Genomic DNA, 22,115 nt, shown 5'->3' with positions numbered 1-22,115 from the left:
AACTATACAACTAGTCATAGCCAACTTTTTTAAAGAAAACCCATCCATCTGTTTACTCCCAAAAAAATTAATTGGCTGTTGACCAATTATAGTAAATGGTCAAAAATATTTGGCCAAACAAGAGTTGGTTAGTTATTTCTCCTATTACACTTAAAAGGTTCATATTTGGCCACTTATTATTCATACAAGAGGCCACATATGGGTGGCTGCTAATTTGCATGATAAAAGGAATAAGATAGATTCATTTGATGACTTTAATGCATCCATCACCCATTTCTACTACCAGGCTGGTCGCTTTCTATCTTATAATCTTATAGAATACTTGATTTAGCAAACCCCTTTTAGGATTCTAGTATTCAAAGTCTTTCTTGGTGGTAAATGATCTTCTATAAACCATCTATGGATGCAGTTTCAATTATGTCCAAAAGAGTGAAGTTTCACTACGCCCATGTATGAACTTTGGCATAGATGTTAATTTTCTCATATATTGGAGGTTCAACTTGCTCGCTCGTGAAGGGCGAGAAATTTATATAGTGGAGGTTGATCTTTCCATGCTTGGAGTTCGAGTGGCTCGCAAAGTTGGTGGTAAATATCTTTCTATCATTGCAAAAGTGGCCTGAGTCTTGCATATAGATAAAGAAATTAACCTACTCCTTTTATATAGTGTTCGAGTAATAGGATTGGTCATGATTGGAGCAACAAAAATAGCTTATTTCTCTCTCTCTCTATCTCTCTCTTGCTATGATTAATTTTTCTCCTCTCATGCCTTGTACTCAAATATCTTGATGAAAGCAATCTCGTTGATTTGTTCCACTTTACCCTTGAGTTATTACCTTCTTTGCACTTTAGCACATGTTGCAATTCTCATCTTGCTAGAAATTAGGAAAATTCACTTACCCAAGCATGATCGAATCCTGTCTCTTGACTCAACCGAATTCGCCTTCCATTAGCTCGATCTGACACACCGGCACTCGATCAATCAATTTATTTTCTCAGGAAATACCTTCCATTCCTTGTTATTCCAATCAATTCCAATCAACAATTTCTTGTTTGGTTGACCAATGAGCGCACTCGTTTGCCTCCCTAACCTATACGCACATGAGGTGCTTGAAAGAGCCACGAAAGGGAACCAATAGTGACACATCACCAATTTGGTTATAAGTCTCAATAAACATCACGATACCAGTGGGCTAAAGTAATGTAGCAGCTGCTGTCACCATTGGAAACACCGATCTCGTTTGCTCCTCAACCTTATCGACGGTTCTGGCAACTAGCTGGGACATCGGACAACAATGTCCAAGAAGGGAAGGTGACCCAAACAAGGTGACGACACCCTTACAAAATGAAACACGTGCATACCAAACCAGCGGTTCCCAGCGGCTTCCGAGGAGGCCGGAAGACCCACCCGCGGAGGAAGACGAATCCAGGTTAAAAGGGTACTCTAAACACACCCTACTTTTTAGATACCGATAAACATACACCCTCCTTTTTCCATAAATACGTTCCCCCTTTAATCTCCATTCCTAATATGGGTGTATCCATGCAGAGACGGACGCGTCCGAGAGGGAGTGTCTTTATCGCAAGATTCGGAATATGAATCGGAGATCCTCGCTTTCTTCGCTCCGATGAAATCGATTGGTCGCGAGACGAGGAGGCGGTGACTGTAACCGGCGGAGTATTCTAGTTTATAATTCCTCTCTCGTTGCTCGCTGACCGAAACATCGAACAACCAAAAGCGACGCCTGTTTTGATTTCTCCTCTTCTTTTTCTTCCCTCCTCGTTCCAAAGGCCGGGTTTTGGATTTCGAGGCCGAGAAGGAGAGGGGCGGAGGGATTCCGCATCCAAGAGGCTTCCTATCTCTCTCTCTTTCTCTCAAGGATTGGTTTCTCAGATTCTTCGGCTAGTCAGAGGTAATTCTTGGTTTTCTCCAAGTTTCAACGATTGTCCCCCTTTTTTCGTGGGATTTTTTTGATGTAATTTGGTGGGTAGAGGGAGGAGTCATCGTTTCGTGGATCTGTAGGGAGAAAAGACATGATCTTTGTTGAACTTGGATCTGATCATGTTAATATATAGAGCTTGGACCTGTGGATGTGTTTTTCTAGATTCATAACAATATCAACAGGAGCGGTTTAATATATAATTTGATAGTTTTTTTCCATTGGTTATGTAATGGATTGAGATATTTACAATTTTGATACCTATGTTTCTCAAAAATATGGTTTCTTGAGGATTTTGTCTTTCCTGGGCTTCGATGTAACATTGATCATGTGGAGCCCTAAGAACTATAGATTCAACTATCATGCTTTTCTTATGTAGAATTCTCTCTAAATTTTGGAGTGTAAAACTTATATTTCTAATGCTTTTTTTGTAACAAGCCATTGTCTGTTGTTGATTATGTTTTTATCTGATAGAGATTTAGTATTCTGTCAAATGAAGGGGAGGATGGATGGAATGAAGAAGGAAGTTCTTATAAAGTTTCTACAAATATGTCTATGATGGTTCATGAATCCAAATTGTCAAAGTATTGCTAAACCCTAATAGTGATGGCACTGGAGAAGTTAAACATGCATGATGCAAGAGTGGTTGTAGAAAGTATGCCAGTGAAAAAGGGGGAAACATGGAGATAGAGTTGAGTTCATACGACATAAGCTTAGAGATTACATCGTTATGTGTTGAAATGATGATACTACTAACAAAGAAACAAGATGGAGAGCCATGGTTAAATCAGAATGCTGCTTGAACTCTTTATATTTGGTCTTTTATTTCACAAATTGGAGATCCATGGACCATTCATGGGATTTCCTCCCCAGATAATTCATGACATTTCATCGCAGTTCATATTACAGAGCTATCATGCTGACATCTTTTCAAGCTAGTTCTTGGCACTTGTATGAAACTTTGTGACAGGAACAGCTTTTTCCAAGCATAAGAGTTCTTAATTTTTAGCGATCAGTGGACTGATGGTCCATTCATGCAGAAATATACAGATTTACATACATAGATATATAAACTATGAAGTGCATATGAATCTCTTCTAGTTTGTTAGAAGGCTTTGTGTTAAGTTCTTTTGGAGGACAATTTGATGCTTGAAACTTGGATTATGTGGACTGATACAAAATGTGCTAGAAAGGATTGAGATGGGCCTTTTAGGTGTAATGTTGGAATTTAGTTCAAAGGGTTGATAAGAATGGGAAGTGAAAATCATATTGAAAGCATGGATATAAATTTTGAGTTCGGATCTTAAAGAAACTTTTGTTATATTGAATATATTGTTTGGAGATAGGATTCAAAGAACTAACTGTTAATGGCTAGTAAATAACTTTTTGAATGTTATGACTAGAATGTCAGAATTTTCCATTTCATTTTTCCCTCTGTTTTTTCTCCCCATTCCTAAGATATATATGGTGTAAGCTATGCATACTGGCTAAGTTGACCCTATGTTTGTTATTTTTTGTCCAGCAGGTTACTCAGTTTTTGGTTTGCTTCATCAAATTACTTAATTGTTCTGACATTCTAAGAATGGCTTTTGCTTCATCAATTAATGGTGTTTGTTTAATCAGTTTGGGCCAATATGGCTTACAATTGCGAGGGGATCACCCCTTGTTCAGTTCTAATCATTCAAAACTTAGAAGATTCCAGAGAAGGATCCCAACCGGATACCGGATTAAGGATGTTAGAGCTGTTATTTTTAAGCCAGAGGTAGATTTTAAGGATCCAGATTGGAAAATGCACTTCCAGGAGGATTTTAACAAAAGGTTTAATTTGCCGCATTTGAGGGATATTCTTGATGTGCAGCCAAGACCAACTACATTCTCTCTCAAAAGCAGGTGATCTTACCCTACTTAATCTTAGCCTTTTTTTTCTGAGCAAACATATAATACTATATTTCACATTTATATATTCATCTTATCATCAATTGGAATTATTAATCTTCCTCCAAGTGCATATTACACCTTTCATATCTGCTGCTTTATGCTGTAGTTCTGTAGAAGTATGTTGTTTGAAATACCTTTTTTCTTGTGAAATAGAATGACATGATTTGTTACTACCGACTTTGACAGAAGTCCCCTGGATGATGGCAATGGTGCACCAAAGGATGTGTGGAATGGCTATGTGAATGATGATGACAGAGCACTTCTTAAGGTCTACTCTCATCCATAAATATTTAGATTACTTTTCCCATCTCCTGTCACACTTTTTGCATGATCTATGCTGCTTTGTTGTTTGGATGGGACAGATTCATAAGATCAGAGCTCATTACTAGTTTTAATCATTTTTGCAAAAACTTTCATCTTGCTGAAATATAATTATGGAGCTCTATTTCAAAAGGTTTCTATAAATTTCTGTTACACGTGGAATTGACAAGAAATGTTAAAGAGACTTTTTGCATGCATATGTCCAAATTTCTAATATTACCAGGTGATGCTCCTGTACCTCAAACTTTAGGCTTAACAAATAACCCTTGTTCTTCTCTGTCAAAATGTTTTATTCAGATATTCATCACTGTACAACTAGGCTTATGATTAAAGAAAACATTGATATTGACTATTGAATATAGCTATATAAACCACGACTCATATGTGGTATTCTAGTGATGGCATGGCAATATTATTGCAGTCTTCTGTAATCATAATATCCAACATATTTTGATGTCGTGGAATTTGTTTTCATAAATTGAAGGCAGAATGAAATGTTGCAGAACTACTGAGATTTACTTTGTTGTGCTGCCATTTCACTCTGTATTAAAATGTTTCATATTTCCATAAATAGCTAAAATGGATACCTATCTAATTCAATTAAATAAAGGAAGCAGCACATTTTATTACCTTTGAAGCAATTTCATGAGCTGCATTAGTTTTCGGATTCAATGTTTTGCTTAGATCTAATCATTTTCTGAATTTAGTTTGTAAAACAATTTTCAGCGATAAATGGTTAAGAGGAATATTGTCATTCCTGGGTAATTTGGAGGCTTTGTAAATTCAGAGAACTGATGACGATCTAATTATTTTGGATTGAAGCAGCACTAATAATGATATGGCTGACCAAAAACAGATATGAAGACTGTCTTGTAGTTTGTGTTACCTGGAAACTAGCATCTAGCTTGAAGAAACTGTGTTGGATTTGCATCGGCAAGTTAGATGATATGACTTTTAAACACTTATTAAATTCTTCAGTTGCGGCTTTCAGAGATTGGTGGCAAGTTGGACTTTTCCAACAATGCATTTTAATGTCCATAATGTTGTTAAAATTAGGCTTTTCTTTCTTTACAAATTAGCCAGGGATATATATTATTAGAATAACCTTGTGAAATGTCATATTTCTTATATGTTCAAGGTAATTTGGGAGTTTGGATGAGAAACTTGTATTTCGAAAGGCTTTAGCAAAGATATCTTTGAGGCTTCACCTGGTTCAGGGTTAAGTTGGAATAGAAGCTCTGTAATCCATTTCTTCCACCTCATTCAGCTGAATGGCCACTGTGTATCTAGGTTAAATTGCTTTTTCTCAAGGGTAATATAGGCATTTCTGAAAATTTGATGTGCAATTAATGCTTTACTTTTTACTCTGATCCACTTACACCCACTTAATCCAAGAATAATTTCTCCATTGGAAAGATGGAATAATTTAACTTCATTTCTTCTTCCAACATAACCCAGCTAACTTGACTTTTTTTTTGGCTCTCGAGCCAAGCACAGCTCATATTTTATTTTATGCAATATCAATAAAATAAGATTGAGGAAGGGGGGGGGGGGGGGGGGGGGGTGGTTTGCATTGCAATGGTAAATGGCCTGGACTGACAAGTGCAAAGGCTAAATCTATTCCCTGTCCATCCCTCCCAGGATCCCAGATTGCTAGGGCCCTAACTGCTAATGGCCTTTTTTCAACTAGTAAAATAATAAGATTTAGTTAAAGTTATGTTTCATATGTCCCTGCCTCTAGCTTTTTCCTCTTGTCAAGTCAAATGTTTGGATTAGTATGCATTGTTATCAAATCAACATAACTCTTAGAGGCTAATTGAAGAGAAAGGAAAAAAAGCATCTTGAACATGTAGGGTAGCTACGTTCTTCTTTTAGTGATGGCAATTTGCCTCTTCGCAATTCCACTCAAGTATGAGTGGATATTGAAGATATAAGGTATGCAGTGTTTCTTAGAATAGAAGGTTAGGCTTCTTCACTGAAGCTGAGACATTAGGAGAAGCAGAAGGGTTGTGACTAATTAATGTCTCTCTTGGTCGGGAGAATATTTGCTTACCCTGTTCCTGGAAACTGTGGAAGTAGTATATCTAGAGGATCTTTATGTAGAAATCTTTGTCAACACTTGATGTCCCTAAGTATGCAGAAGCTTCAATTAAGTCTTGATTTGGCCAGAAGCAAAGGCAGTGTATACTGACAGGATGAGAAGATTTTCACATAGATCCTGACTTTATTTGCAGTTCGCCTTTGTTTGGGGGTTTAGCCTATGTTAGACTTTTCCTGCTTAAATTTCATTCTCCACACAATGAGTTGAAGTGGTCTTCTTATTTTTCTTTTCAAAAAAAAAGAGAGAAAAGAGAGAAAAGAGAGAAAGGAACATAAATATAAGGCATAAGGCTTTTTATCTCCTTAAAGAATATTCTATTATGGAGTTATGGCATTTATTTTTTTCAGTAATCTCAATTTTTCTAATTTATACGATGAAATGCAAAATTATGGGATTTTTTTTTTTTTGAGAAAGAGAGATGGCAAAAACTATAACTCATTTAAGAATCAAAACATTGTCTTGTAATTTTTTTTTTTCCATTTTCTTGACTGATCCTCCCCCACCAACCCCCCACCATGATCAAGTTGTTGAAAGTGGTCAAGAAGTATCATTTTGACCAAACACTCAGTAAACATAAGACATACCTTCTTGGGACCTGTTCTTCTAAGGGAAGCTTTATGGGCTCTATTTAAATTTTAAAATTGTACATTATCAAGATGAAATGTAAGAGCAATATTGAGTTTATATGATTAACTACAAGCCAGAGTGAAGGATTAAGAAAGATGTATGCTATTCTTACAAATAAGAGCAATATTGAGTTTATATGATTAACTACAAGCCAGAGTGAAGGATTAAGAAAGATGTATGCTATTCTTACAAAAAGTTGATGATAGTTGGCACCATTCTGGTAAACAATATGCATGCAATAATTCTTTGCATATTTAAGGCTGCTTTCGTGGCTCATCATTCAGGATATACCCTTGGGGTGGGGGAGAGGGAGCTGCCACTGGCTCTCCATGAGTTAGTATTTTTTGACTTTATTGTGTGTATTTGTACACGTATTGTATGAAAACCCGTCTTTAGCAAAAAAAAAAAAAAAAGAGCTTCTGATTGCACCTACTTTCCATAGTTTTGGATCTTCCTAGCCTCATATTTATGTATTAGTAATTGGTTGCCACATGAGATATGAATGAGGGAAGTACCCTTTTTTTATAATAGTTAAGAGTGCCTAGAATTGATTATCTCAGTTCTTGAACCTTTGTTACTATAAATTTATACGTAGTTATTATCTTACTCGCCAAGGAATTGCACAACAACTTTCAGGTCATAAAGTTTTCTTCACCACACTCTGCTGGAGCTGAGTGCATAGATCCTGACTGCAGCTGGGTGGAGCAATGGTATTCTTCTTCGTCTTCTTCTTCTTCTTACCACTGCTAGTAGTAGTCTCTTATTATTTTTAGTTCTGAAATATTGGCCAGTAGCATGATATTGTCTTCCTTAATTAAGTATGGAAATTTCTAGCTGTATCTTTTTCCTTTGTAATTGCCCTTCCCAGGGATTTGTTAATCCTTTTGCACTTAAATTTTGAGAACCTCCAGATTTTACAGTTTCACTTTTAGATTATTGAAACAATCCTTCTAGAAATATTGTTGAACTATGAAAAAAAAAAACTTATGGTATATTATATTGTAGTTTCAAGATCATTTTCTGCTTAGCTTCCTCTCTCTCTCTATCTATCAATCTCTCTCCCTCTCTTGATTGTAGTTCTTATCTTACTCTAGGGTTCACCGTGCTGGGCCACGTAAGCAAATATACTATGAACCTGAGGAAGTAAAAGCTGGAATTGTTACTTGTGGAGGGCTGTGTCCTGGTCTCAACGATGTCATTAGACAGGTTTGTTGCCTCTTTAGACATCATTCCATGTTTAATTTTCTTCATCTGTATAGTCATGAATACTTTCTACAATTTTTTTACTTTAAAAGACCTTTTATGCTCTGATGTCTGTTGATATGATCCCTAATAATATATTTTAGAAAGTGAGCATATGGCATGAATGTCCATGATTGTTAGAAAATTGGGTGGGTCATTGAATTTAAAACTGTGAATGTGCTACACCTTCAGATTTCTACATAACAAAAATTAGGCAATCGCAAAGCTATAATGAGCCTTTCAGCATATCAGCTTCCTTGTATATATCATTCAAGTGAGCAGAATTACATTATTTTATTGTGCTTGCAGATAGTGTTCACCCTTGAAAAATATGGTGTTACAAAGATCATTGGAATCCCCTTTGGTTACCGTGGATTTTTTGATGAGGGTTTACTAGAAATACCGGTGAGAACAATTTCCATTAAGTCCAAGATCCACAGGTGAGTGTTTGTATTATCATGTCCCTATTTTTATGTGTTCTAAAACTGTTGTTTTTTCTCCTAGCTTTCACGTCAAGTGGTTCAAAACATTAATCTTCATGGTGGAAGTTTGTTGGGAGTCTCTCGTGGAGGGGGTAACATTAGTGACATTATAGATAGCATTCAGGTATAATGAGTTCCACACCAGTTGATCGGTGATCACTAGGTTCTTTGTTTTCATCAATTGATTTCCACATTTTATGCTTCCATAATCATGATGGAAGACTATGTTATGATGTTCGACCATTTCAGGCCAGGGGAATCAATATGCTTTTTGTACTCGGAGGAAATGGCACACATGCAGGGGCAAATGCAATACATAATGAGGTATCGTTGCCTGCATCTTTTACTAAAGATCCGATCGAATTGCATTCTATATTTCTAGCCATTTAAAGCTATAAACTGTCAGGTTATCATGTCATTTCCTGTCACAACCACTATACTAGTTGCAGTATAATTTACTTTGACATGCAAGCTTAGCTGTACCCTTGCTGAATGCAGTGTCGCAAGAGAAAAATGAAAGTGTCAGTCATTGGTGTGCCAAAAACCATTGACAATGATATATTACTAATGGACAAGACATTTGGTTTTGATACTGCTGTAGAAGAAGCTCAACGAGCAATCAATTCTGCATATATTGAGGTAATCAATTTCTTTGTAGATCTCTGGTAGCTCTGCTGCAGCTGTCTAGATTGCTCAACCAAGCAATTAGAGGAATTTATTCTCCATATCATGTTATCCTTTTAATCTTATCTTTCGAGTTGATCTCTTTTCTTCTTAGGCACACAGTGCATACCATGGCGTTGGACTGGTGAAATTGATGGGAAGAAGCAGTGGGTTCATAGCTATGCATGCATCACTTTCTAGCGGTCAGATAGATGTCTGTTTAATTCCTGAGGTATGCAGAATTCATGTTTATTTCCTTTTTAGTAATATTAACAGTTTCTGATGAAATAATATCCAATTGAAGGTACCTTTCACTTTGGAGGGACCAAATGGAGTCTTGCAGCACCTTGAGCATTTGCTAAAAACTAAAGGGAATGCTGTCATTTGCATTGCTGAAGGAGCAGGACAGGTAACTGCATGTTTAAGGAAAAAAATCAGAACATTTTTTTACGATTAGATTTTACTATTATTTTCTTTGTATACAATTTTAATGAATCCTGTAATGATTGTTCAGCCCTGGGATTATAGGAATATGACCATGTTTCTAGGATTTATGAAAAGTGTTACAAGTTCAAATTGGTAAGAGAAAATCTATGTATGCTCAGCTTTCAGAATTAAATCAAACTTTAGAATCCTAGGTTCTGCAGAATATAACAAGACAAGTTAGAATATAATCTCGTGTTACGTCAAACACTGGTTATGTTACAAGAAAAATTTGACCCTAGTTATCCAGGTGCCCGTGCCCGTGCGTCTGTATGTGTGCACATGTGCACCATGCATCTTGTGTCTCTGCTACTGGAGGGTATGAACCACCGGATCCAGACTAGGTGATGGTGGGGAGCCCCGAACAGGTTTTAGCTTCTGGCTTCCCCTTCACTGATTGATGGAGCCCAAGACTGCTTAGTGAATTTCTGTGTGGGGTCATCTTGAGCCCAGGACACCGTGTAATAGGAACCAGAGGAATAGCAAATAAGCACATAAGCAGGAATAGAATCAACACAAATCCTCACCTCATTAATATCCTGGGAAAGGCTTGAGAGATCTCGAGCTTATAGCAATCCTCCATAGAAGACTAATTTGTTATCATGACGTTCCGGTGGACAGATTAGTTAAAATGTATATATTCATTTCTCTGAGTCTAACACATAGTTCTGCTTAATTCAGTCTTGAAATGCCAGAGTCCTGAATTCATTGTAATGTCTGCATGAAGAAGTTTGTTTATTCAGAATCATAGTTGAGTATTATGATTTGATTTATATCATAGTTTACTGAGGCTTTCTATGATCTACTGACAAAGTGGCCAGACAAGTTTCCGTATAATTTCCTCAAGTCAGTTGTATTAAGTATTTCTCTCAATGTCTTTCAGGAATTGTTGGAAAAATCAAATGCAACAGATGCATCAGGAAATGTGGTGCTTAGTGATATTGGCGTCCACATTCAACAGCAGGTTTGTGTCTCACTAGTATCTCTCTGTTTCTTAAATCTTTCTGGTAAAATGATACACCAATTTTGCAGTATCTCTAAGAGTCGAAGAACATAATTAGGAGAAGTAAACTAAATGTAATTGCTATTTAGAGAGTCAAAATGTTTACTAAAGAGACTAGATGGATGCAGAATGAAATATAAAATAAAAAAGCTATTTCCTGAACATCTTGTCCATTATGACTGCTAATCAACTGTGGCTGCACTACCTTATACTAAAACTTAATTTGATCGATGTATGACAGATTAACATTCAAAAATTAGATGTGAAAAACATGGACTAGACATTGGGCTGCAAATGGGTAATTATCAGGCTTGGTTCTAATGTACCAAGAACTAACCTGGACTTCTGCAGTTCGCTGGTTCCAAGATTTAAGCCAGAATCAAATCATTAACTTGATAGATTGGATAAGGATTCTAGCTTGGCTCTTGGTTTATGAGACTACACCGGATTTGTTAATTAACTTTTGCCATTTCTAATTAGGTCCATCCATGCCACATCAGGCAAGATCATGCTAACCCTACCAAGGTTTTGATCTCAGTTTAGATCCATACCCGACACATGGGTCCGAATTTGGTCATGGACTGGGTTTAAATTGGGTTACACATAGATCAGATCTCGTACACTCTTTAAAGGGGAATTGCAGCCAACATCAGTTAATGATTGTCCTTTCTTATAAATGTTTGATTAGGAGCAAGAATATCTTGCAGCCATCCATTGACAAAATATTTTGTAGATGAAATAGATAAATAAACTAATAAATAACTAAATTTCAAGAGGTCTGCATATTTGAAAGTCATAGACTATAATATTTGCAGAAAACAAGGGATTCTTTGTTATCTACAACTGGAGTGCCGGTGGAAGGCTCGCTACTCTCACAGATTTGTCAAACACGTCACATGGCTACTGAGATAGCTTCTTATGAAAACACCATTAGTTTAATGCTGCAGTTTATTCTTGCAACATTTTTCTCATCAAAATTCCCTACTCTCCAGATTTGTCAAACACGCCACATGGCTGCTGACTTAGGTTATGAAAACTCCTCTAGTTTAATGCTGCAGTGAATTCTTGCCACATTTTTATCAACAAATTCCATACTGCATGTTCCTTGTGATAGAGATGTTTTCCTCTGATCACATTAGTAATGTGTTTCTTCTCAAACTGTGGCACTGATGTTTTCTTTCCATGCACATTTTTCCAGCTGTAATTACTTCATACGCTACAATATTTCTTAAAAAAAATTGCCTGCATGTTAGCAGCAATGTGTTGGTTACACTTGACATTCACCTATACCTACAGATTAAAAGGCATTTCAAGGAAATAGGCGTTCCAGCAGATGTGAAATACATTGATCCGACTTATATGATCAGAGCATGCCGTGCCAATGCATCCGATGCAATCCTTTGCACTGTGCTTGGCCAGAATGCTGTAAGAATCTCAGTTCATGCACCTCTATGATATAGCACTGCTGCTCTCAGAAGTGAAGCATGATTTAGATCCATCTAAGTATCTTCGCTTAATTTTAGGCAACATTATCAATACAAGATTGGAACCTGCAATTTGGTAGTTCTTTTGTCTGATTTGTGATTTACGGAAGACAGATTTTTTCTCTTTTATTTCTTTAACTTTTTTCTGTCTAGTTTTTGGCCTGGAACGTATGCTTAATCTGTTGTATCTGATCATCTGTATAATAATTTATTGAGATTATTTGTCATCTGTTGCCAGCCAATTTGCCTACATCTCTGAAATTATACTATAATAATTTCTTTTGCTGGTTGCTTCCTTTTTTTTTGCATGAACTGGGTTCCACAGTCCAGCCTAAAGTTGCAAACAGCTTTTTTTTTGCCAAGCAATGGGCCCTAATGTATAGCTTCTGCCATGTGCGCACGTCTGTGTGTACATGTTAACAGTTGCTTTTTGGTTGACGTTGTTAAGAAAAGCTTGAATTCAATTTTACTCTGACTCTTGTTTCTGGAACAACTCTCATCCCTGACAGCTCTGGGAAATTTTTATGTCCCAGCAATGGACTGTGCCATAAGCAGTCACAGAATGCTTTCTCACTTGATGTATATCTCATACATTGTATTATTTAGCACTCATACACACACATCCATCCATCCATATGCATGCATGCATGCTGTATATTGTATTGTTTGTTTCCGATTTTTGATTTCAAACTAATTTTGGAACTATTTGAAGCATCAGGATGCAACCTTAAAAAGTTTCACATCATTTGAACTCCTAAACAAATTTCTGTCCTAGGAAAGTATGTAGCTATATTTAAGCATTGTTTCCACAACGCCAATTTCTATATCTCATATATGCTTGCATGCATGTATGTATGTCGTAACATTTGTTTCACATTTTTGATTTTAAACAAATTTTGGAACTACCTGAAGCATCAGAATGCTCAGTCATTAAAAGTTTCACATCATTCAAACTCCGAAAGAAAAGTCCAAGAAAGTATGCTAGCTATATTTAAGCAGTTGTTTCCACGATGTCAGATTCTATATCTCATGTAGTACCATCCATTACTCAAATAATAGATTGTACCATTTTTTCCCTTCTGATTTTCAACGAATTATGGAACTGCTTTCAGCATTAGCTATCTCTTATATTATGCTCAAAGCCATTAGAAGGCTTCACATCATTAAACTCCTAAACATCTTTTTGGTCATAAAAAAGTATGCTTAGCTATATTTTAGCAGTTGTTTCCATAGTATCAAATTCAGATGTATAACAAATTTGACCTTATTATGTAGACTTTTGATTGTTCTTTTAACTCAAGTGTGCAACTACTTAATTACAAAATAATGTTAGATCAATGTTAAAGTATGTCACTTATTAATGCATATGCATATGATAAGAGCTACATTGCTTCCATTTAGGTGCATAGTTTTTCTAAGAAACATTTACATGTATGTTCAAATGGTTGTCTTTTGAGCTTGACTAATTTGCAATGATATCTTATTCTGTGTAGGTACACGGTGCGTTTGCGGGGTTCAGTGGCATTACAACGGGCATATGCAACACCCATTATGTCTACCTTCCCATTCCAGAAGTCATCACATCTTCGAGGTGTGTTGATCCTAACAGTAGAATGTGGCACCGATGCCTGACATCAACTGGCCAACCTGACTTCCACTGATTGTATTCAGAGAGATGCTGACCTGTTATTGCAGGAGGGATGCATCTTAACAGATACAATTATTAAGGTTGAAGCTCTCACTCAGTGGCGCTCCGTTTCAATACATTCATTATCATGAAAATTGATTGCCCCAAAATAGTGGAAATGGAAGTATCTAAATAGGAGTCTTATCTATATAGCAATTTTGTAGATTACCAGGTTTCTTTTATTTGTTCGAGAAAAAATAAGTCGAAGCCAAATGAAGTTTGGTGAGCCAAGAAAAGCAAAAGTTTGTACATTTCTGCAATTCAACAATTGTCTACAGACATATAATCATTCCTGAGATTTGCATTAAGTGTAGTTCTATTTTTTTCCAACGACTGATTATGTGATATCATATTAAATAAAATGCACAAGAGGAATTTGATGTTTGTAACGATGATTTGCTCTTGCTTATATAACCATGAATGGAAATTTCAGTTGTAACTCTACCCCTTTCATGCCTGTCGTTCAACTGTCGAGATGGACCAGATCAAGTTTGTAACCTCCAAAAACAACCGGTGAAACCCAATCTGTAGAGTTCCCCATCCACTTCCTGTGAAAAGAGCTCCTGACTCCTGGTGAAATCCAAGCCGGGGCCTCCACCCAAATGCTCTGAAATGTACCTTTAACTGACTCAAAAATCCATGCTTGGTTGCTTTCAAGCCAATCTTGTGCACCCAGATTAGACCTAATCCAGAACCAAAATAGACATCTTTTGAATCCTTTTCCCCCAACACCATTGGCCTTCTCAAGCATTAAGGTCGAACGGCTCCAGTCAAATTCTGGAACCCATAACCTGCTGATCAGCAATTTCTTATTGAACTGTACCAAATGGTAAAGCAAGCCCCCAGGATCAGTACACAAGGACTGCTCAGTTGGATTGCAATAACATTGGATCTCTCTAACCTTACTGAAATGAATTTACTCGCTGGAGAACAACCTCAAATAGTTTCCGCTTGGAACAAGGAGTTCAAACTTCAAAGTACTTCCAACCGGAGGCAAGCTCCATCTTTTAATCTTTTTACTGCAGTATCCGACCGTAGAGATGCATATATATGGAGGGGAACCTATTGGAGTCAAGATGACAGATATTTGAAGCTGTGAACAACGAAGATTGGATCGTACGCGTTTAACAATATCAAATTCCACTAACTGGGGGAACAACTCTATTTTTTTGATAAAAAAAACATCATGGTGATGAAACAACAATTATAAATATGAAAAGCTATGGCTACTTGGCAACAAATCATGGTTACAATAACTCTTAACCCAAGAATGCTTATCCGAACCCGTAATGTTTTTAGAGATGAGAAAAAAACACGCCAAGTCGATAGCTTTGCCGCAACTCAAGCTTGTTTCGTAGTAGCAAGTGTGTGGAAAACACTGCCGAGTTCTAGGAAGGGCGCTTCTTTACTGCTCGCGTGTTTTATTTTTGCTTCCACCAACCCAATACTGCTTTACGGCAAACAATATCTTCTCAGACACAAGAGGGCCATCCTCATGATCTGCCATCTTTGTGCTCCATCTCATGCCACTGACCATCCTCTTCACCTTTATCAAGACATCAACATCATCGCGAAATATAATAGCACCTTCTGGGCGCAAAATACGGTCCATCTCTAAGAGAATGTCTTCCATTTTACACCTGTTTTGATTGCATGAAGCAAAAAAATTAAGTAAGATCTGGTAGTTAATCCAGCAACTAACAGGATCTATAAATGTTATTCAGAAATTCATTTCCATCCAAGCCAAACAGTATTCATCCCTTTTTTTTTCAATATATTATTCATGCAATTAAATTATGTAAGGAGCCCTAACTCCCCACATCAACTTACTTGTTCTGGTACAAGCTGAAAACACCACTGGCATGTATAAGATCATATGTCCTTGGGTAAGTCGAAAAGGCTTCACACCTAAACCAAGAAAGAAGCAAAAAAGCATATGAAAATGGGAAATAGCACAAATGAAGAAAAATAAGTACCTGGTGCAATCTCACAAAATATATTGACAACAAAAGAAAGAAAGATCAAGAATGTATAATTTCAATAGTTCAGGTTTAGAGGAAACTGGATGGTGAAGCAGCAGATTTAACATGCACACTTTTCAGCATGAAAGCATCTCAAGCTACAATATAGATGCACGATGGTCACTAGTAAGCTCTCATTTGCAAGCCTCTTGAGGCGGCCACACACTTTAGATTTCATATCATAAAAACAAAAGAAACTTCGAACCGGATGAAAAGTCACATACATGGAGAAGATAGAAATTAAACAGATAGGTGAGATTTATTTTCAACACCAGGAGATGCTGAATATCAGAATGCTAACCATGGTATGTCGTACCGTACCAGACATACCGTACCGTACTAGTTTAGTATCGGTACCGGTATCGTACTGATACTATGCTAGTGTGGTACGGGGTCCGATACCGATACGGCGAATCTTGATGCTAATGTACCTTTCCAATAGGAAGAATTAATATACTCCAAGAAGAGATTAAAGGCAAGAGTCAGCAAAGGGACAATAGGAGGAAAGACCAAAATTATGCTGCAGAAAATGTTTTTACTGTTTAACACGCAAAAAGGGTCCTAATCTCCCAAATATGCAACTTCCCAACTAATATTCAGCTAGCAGTTTAAACTTTAAACTAATGAGGTCCTTTCTATTTTAGTTCTTTATCTGTGAAAATGACCTTATGCCAATTTTTATTTCATAGTAAATTGTGGAGATGCAAGGGCAATCAAGTTGCATATGTTAACATTACACCAAAACAGTATAAAGGAAGATGAAAGAATAATAGGTCTTGCTTTAGTTCTGAAACCTGGAAATAATGGAAAAAGTTTTTCTAACTTGAGCAAGTTCAAAAAAAATGATTAGATGACAGACAAGTGTAGACAGCTAGCTTTAGTGCAAACAAGTTGAATAAGAAAAATAAACACCAAAACAATTATCTCCCTGCAGAGTTTAAATAGTGAAAAGAGTGCAGAAAGATCTCCACAAGAAGACAAGTGCATACCAGTCATGATATATGCCTATTAACCCTCTTTCATATATGACACCCAAAGTGGACAGCTCCGCAATAGTAGGCACAACATTCATAACCCATAATTTTGGAGACTCAATTGCTGCAGCAAAACTACCCAAACCTGCATTCATGTCCATAATATTGCGATACCTTCCAGTGTTAAGTAACTTATTGACTTTCTTATAAGCTTTGACATGCTTTTGCCACAATTTATTGTCTTTTTGATATGACTCCGCAGAGAAGCCAGGCACAGAACCACTCGAAATTCTAGGGGGGATAGAATTTAGCCTGTCTGGGAATGGCCTCAGTTCACCTCCAGCAACCTCTTCAGGACTGTTAACCTCAGGATAACGATTTATGCAAGCCTCCATCTTCTTGTACCTAAATCACTAAAACGAGTGAGAAGTTTTTGAACAGTGAAAGAAAGGGAAGCTAAAAAGGAAAAACTATAACCAACACAGCAAGAAAAACATGGGCAGCTGATCCACTATTTAAAATCTCCGGGACATTGAAGCAAGCTTAATTATAATCCAGAAATTGCCAGCTCAATTATCACACACAGAAAATGCCAGTGAGTTATTGAACATTCATTCTTGGTCACAGATTACAGATAAAACATCATACTAGCTTGCACTCAGGAAAACAAAGAACCAATATGGCTGACTCACAGCACGGGAACATGAAATCTGTTAGCTAGGCATTTTCTTTGCAGCTTAGTTTTAACACTAAAGTTTACAAACAATGTTACATATGTATGAACCAAGCAAGCAAGAGGGTGTACATGTTCTTGAAAAGTTAACTCACACTGAAAGTGATACAAGGGAAAAGGAAGAGAGCAAATGAATAATGAACATCGCCCGCCAATTTTCGTGCTTGTAGCATATATATATTCAGGAACAGGTGATTTTCACTATAATAAAAATTGCTTTCTCTGAAATAAAAAAATGCTCATTTTGTATATATTCAGGAACCAATAATAGGTCAAACAAGCATAGAACCATACCAGACATCATCTGCATTTGTTGATTCACACATATTTACATGGGACTCATCTTGCCTCCCAGGACAGGAATCAGCATTTATTCTCTTTTGCCATATGGCAATTTCACCCTTCTCTGAAATTTTTTCCCAACACAGAAGTTCAGCAATTTCTTCAATCTTTCTTTGTTCCTCCTCAAGATCCTCCTTTGTTCGTTGCCATGCTTTGTAGTTACTCTTCCAGTTAATTGGAGGGCCAGAAAGCACCCAGTAACCACCAGGGCGAAGAACCCGATCCACCTCCACCATGTACATTCCATCTGAAAAAGAGAATACCAGCATTACTTGAACAATAAATGCCAGAATCTATGCACATTTGTTAAAAATATGGAACTCTTATATACTAACTAAAAAAATGAGAAGTATCCAATTAGAAAATACTCCTTACCATTTGATCCCCATGGGATCAAGCATCTTGAACAGTGAGCCATATCAAAGGCTCTAGCTGGGTAGGGGAGCTTTATAGATCCAAGAACACCAATAACTGCAGGCACGCCTCTTTCCAGTGCAAACTGTACCTGTGCCTCATGCGAGTCCCTTGGTGCAAACGACATGGCTAAGACATTCCTCTTCAATAGATAAGCACCCCAGCTTGCCACCTAAAAGTAATCAATGGAAACAAAATAATCACAAAAAGAGAAAAAAAAAAATGATAGTTCTGAATCACCATGAACATCATTTCATATAACATAAGCATAACCAAAAAGGGGTTGGAGATGAGTTCAGATTCTAAATTAATATTTCACATACCCCACAACCAGTGTCCAATGCAGTTCTGACCGTCCCATTCGCAATTGGAATAACAGATGCAAGTTGGTCAATATATTTATCTGCCCCTTGAGGAAACTGTGTTCCTCCACCAGGGAACCTAAAAACATTGCCCTCATATTGCACCCAGTTCTGAACAGCCTTCTCAACTGTCAGACTCTTGTAAGGTACATTGGCATAGGGAACATAGTCACGGCTCTTAGGCCATGGAAATGGAGCCACATATCCCTTGGGTGCCGGTATAAGACAGTAAAGCTTTTCCTGTTCAGGGGGGCAATGTCTCTCTCTATAAATCATGTTATCTCTAGGAAAAGTCATTGCACGCCTTTGATCCTGACAAGGAGTGTAATCAGTATAACGGTCATTACATGGCTCAAAAGTTTTTACTTCTGAATCATCATCATTAGGAACGCCTCCTCCACTATGATGGGTCTCAAAATTAAGATTGGGTGAGATAGCGCATTCAGTCTGCTCAGTTATCTGAGCTGCTATCCTATCCCCCTTCCCAAAACCGCTCCTCTGCCAAACACCCAAGACATAGAAGAAGCAACACAGACCGACCACTATAATTATAGACATGGAGCTCCGAGTCCTGCCATCAGCTGCATTCCCCTTCAAAGCCATGGTGTACCTGAAAGAGTTCTCATGCAGCTTTAGCATACAACCCAAATTGCACTTAAAAATCAAAATATGAGGTTTTAATCACCCCCCCCCCCCCCCCCCCCCCCAAAAAAAAAAAAAAAAAAAAAAAACATAAACAAGGAAAAAAAGAAGGGGGAGTAAAGTACACCCAAGCATCTACTGATTTCAACAAAAAAGTTAAACAAAGAGTGGAAATTATTTTCATCACGCAAGAAATGACATTTAAACAATAAAAACGATTCAAGATCGGGATAGAGAAAGAAACAATTCGTGAGAGCGATCAAGAACTGGAACTCAAACTACTCTCATAAATTTTAGAGTAGTTAGGATATCCTATCAAGTAAAGAAACACTACCAAATATAACTTCATTAATCAAACAAACTCCCTGCATAATTGATGTAAGAAAAAAGGAAAGCAAGCGCGAGCTCATCAACAAGATAAATCTAAAAAGCGCTCCTTTTACAGTAAAATTTCTAGATTAAGTAAACTTAGTTAGCAAGCCCATCATTCTCCAGCCCAAGAAAATTAGTCAAAAACATAAAAAGTATCATCTTTTGAAACCCCACCTTAGTCTCAACACAACTTCAACGAACAAGCCACTTCAAGATCCGAATAATAAGGCTTCCATCAAATTTAAGAAACCCCAAGACAAGAATAAAAAACACAAAAATCTACTAACTTTCCACTCTCCAGTTTCCTAGCTCAAGAAAAAACCACGATCCATGCGCAAATAATATAATTTCCTCTAAAAACGTCCCAGATTCCAGGGAAATAAAAAAGCTCCAGACTTGTAATTAAAGAAACTAGCAAATCCTAGCTGAAAATTGTCGAAAAAATTTAAAAAATCTCGGCAAGAGAAGCAAATAAGAATTTAGAGATGCAGCAGCGAAAAACTCGTACCGATCCCGAAAGCAGCTCAAGAAACGGATCTGAGATCCACCGAGAGCTCTACCAAAATCTCCTCTCCTCCATCTCGAAGAGAAAACACCCTAGATTTTGGGCGGGGTAATCAAGATTTGATCTCCTATCATCTTCCTCGCTATCGTCGTCGTTTGGATTTAATATCGGCTTCCCCTCGACAGCGAGACTCTTTCCTCTTTTGAATTATTCGACGCGTCTCGCCGCGGCGGGGACGGTGTGACCTTTACTTTGTACGCATGTAATGTTCTATGCGAACATAAATTCTTCCCGTCCCGCCCGTTCATTTGTGGCGTCATGCGTTCGTGTCGCGTTTCAACGGGCATGATGCGTTAGATGAGATGGCTTCTTCTTTGAACGTGGACGGCAGATCTTGTGTCCGCATATAAACGTCTATGCGCGCGCCTAAGAGATATCGTTTTCCACCGTCTTCGGTGCCCATACCGCCAGAAAGATCCCTGTGTATACAATAATCCGAGTCCCCTCACCGCTTTGGAGCGAGAGTTAACGAGCAATGGGCGCCGATCGTCTGCTGTATCCCGTACATTATTCGACTCTTTGTAATGACGTGGCGGAACAAGAACAATTCTAACTAGTGGGGCCACACGAGAAGGCAATACAGAACGTCGACGAAAACACTGAATGCTGTTGTATACGAGACAGCGATCGGGCTCGCCGATACCACGGAAACAGTGCCACTTACTTGGATCCGCGATCTTTGTTCCTCGCCAATAAATGATCTAGGCTGCCGTCCATTAGGGGATCAAGTGGTCATTTTGAAACAGGATAAAGTTGTAGTTCTCCAGTGCCTGTCTGACACGTAAGCCACTAAATTACCCTTTTTAGGAAATCGACGCATGTGGTTTACTAACAACTCAGTGTGAGTTTTCTTGACCAGAACATTCGCTGTCATTGTGGGATTGGGGGACTGGCAATCGTATTTGTCGGCAGGTTGATCAGCTGTTTCATCTAGTGTAGCAGACAGCATGACAGACAAACAAATGTGTGACGCGTAGCATATGTGGGTTTCGTGCGGCACGTGTAGAGTGAGGTGGAGTGTACGGAGCTGTCCGGCTGATTTATTGGAGGATGCAGGAGCAAAAAGGTCGTGAATGCCATGAGTGGCGCTCGCACTCCCAAATGGTAGACAGCTGGGCGGTTGGGATCCACTGAGGAAATGGGAATTTAGGTAGCGATGCATTAATGGGTGCTGTGAGTAAACCGAGACTGTGGGATCCAAATTGGGCCAGCTTTTGGATTTGGTGTTGGTGACCCGTCGGACAAACAAGAATGGGATTGACTGATGAAACATCACGCTGTGAAGCAAGGTTTGTCGGATTAGTACTGGACCATACCGATTAGAGATCAATATAGTTTAGCACTGATTTGAACCAGACGAAACTAATTTCAGCCAATCTCGATCGATTCCGGACACATACAATCAGATTCTCTCTCTAGGAGGTCGAAACCGTTTTTTATTGAAAAATCAATTTGATACAGCCGGTACGGCTTGGTTCCACAATTTTTGATGTGAAGGCGCATAGACTACAAGTTTAATGCATTTTTCTATTTCTTCTCATGAATAAGCAAAATTGATAGAGAAACGTGTGGTCTAGAATACTAGAATTGTAGCATATTTATTATGATTGTAACCATCCAGCAAAGGCACCTGAATCAGATATAGGCAATACTAATGTCCTTGATAATTTTTAGGAGTTTCTTTTTTACACATCCAATATTTTACCAATATTATTTTATCCC

At 37.8% G+C, this 22,115-nt stretch overlaps 2 protein-coding genes across 3 annotated transcripts; one reads left to right on the top strand and one right to left on the bottom strand.

Annotated features, from left to right (window-relative positions):
- The first annotated feature begins 1,525 nt into the window (after positions 1 to 1,525).
- Positions 1,526 to 14,357, top strand: LOC103701533 (ATP-dependent 6-phosphofructokinase 5, chloroplastic-like). Of its 2 annotated transcripts, none has more exons than XM_008783617.5 (14): positions 1,526 to 1,910; positions 3,463 to 3,827; positions 4,062 to 4,143; positions 7,561 to 7,634; positions 8,019 to 8,130; positions 8,476 to 8,571; positions 8,671 to 8,772; positions 8,898 to 8,972; positions 9,147 to 9,287; positions 9,427 to 9,543; positions 9,616 to 9,720; positions 10,678 to 10,758; positions 12,094 to 12,222; positions 13,775 to 14,357. In XM_008783617.5, the coding sequence occupies exons 2-14, from the start codon at positions 3,520 to 3,522 to the stop codon at positions 13,940 to 13,942; spliced, it is 1,590 nt and encodes a 529-aa protein (XP_008781839.2). In that variant the 5' UTR covers positions 1,526 to 1,910; positions 3,463 to 3,519; the 3' UTR covers positions 13,943 to 14,357. The 2 variants fall into 2 exon arrangements, with proteins under 2 accessions (XP_008781839.2, XP_017696924.2); XM_017841435.5 differs by having other exon boundaries at positions 1,623 to 1,910; positions 3,460 to 3,827.
- Positions 14,358 to 15,091: 734 nt separating this feature from the next.
- Positions 15,092 to 20,575, bottom strand: LOC103701535 (S-adenosyl-L-methionine-dependent methyltransferases superfamily protein). The gene is made up of 7 exons (XM_008783619.6): positions 20,337 to 20,575; positions 18,776 to 19,424; positions 18,414 to 18,624; positions 17,991 to 18,285; positions 16,979 to 17,368; positions 15,799 to 15,876; positions 15,092 to 15,608 (listed from the first exon to the last, which is right to left on the bottom strand). Exons 2-7 carry the CDS (start codon positions 19,415 to 19,417, stop codon positions 15,374 to 15,376), a joined length of 1,851 nt encoding a protein of 616 aa, XP_008781841.3. The 5' UTR covers positions 19,418 to 19,424; positions 20,337 to 20,575; the 3' UTR covers positions 15,092 to 15,373.
- Positions 20,576 to 22,115: the final 1,540 nt, after the last annotated feature.

Source organism: Phoenix dactylifera, chromosome 5 (genome assembly GCF_051530095.1).
Source record: "Phoenix dactylifera cultivar Ajwa chromosome 5, Ajwa_hap1_PhDact_Kaust_v1.1, whole genome shotgun sequence".
Classification (NCBI taxonomy): Eukaryota; Viridiplantae; Streptophyta; class Magnoliopsida; order Arecales; family Arecaceae; genus Phoenix; species Phoenix dactylifera.
This window is presented reverse-complemented; position numbering and strand designations above follow the sequence as displayed.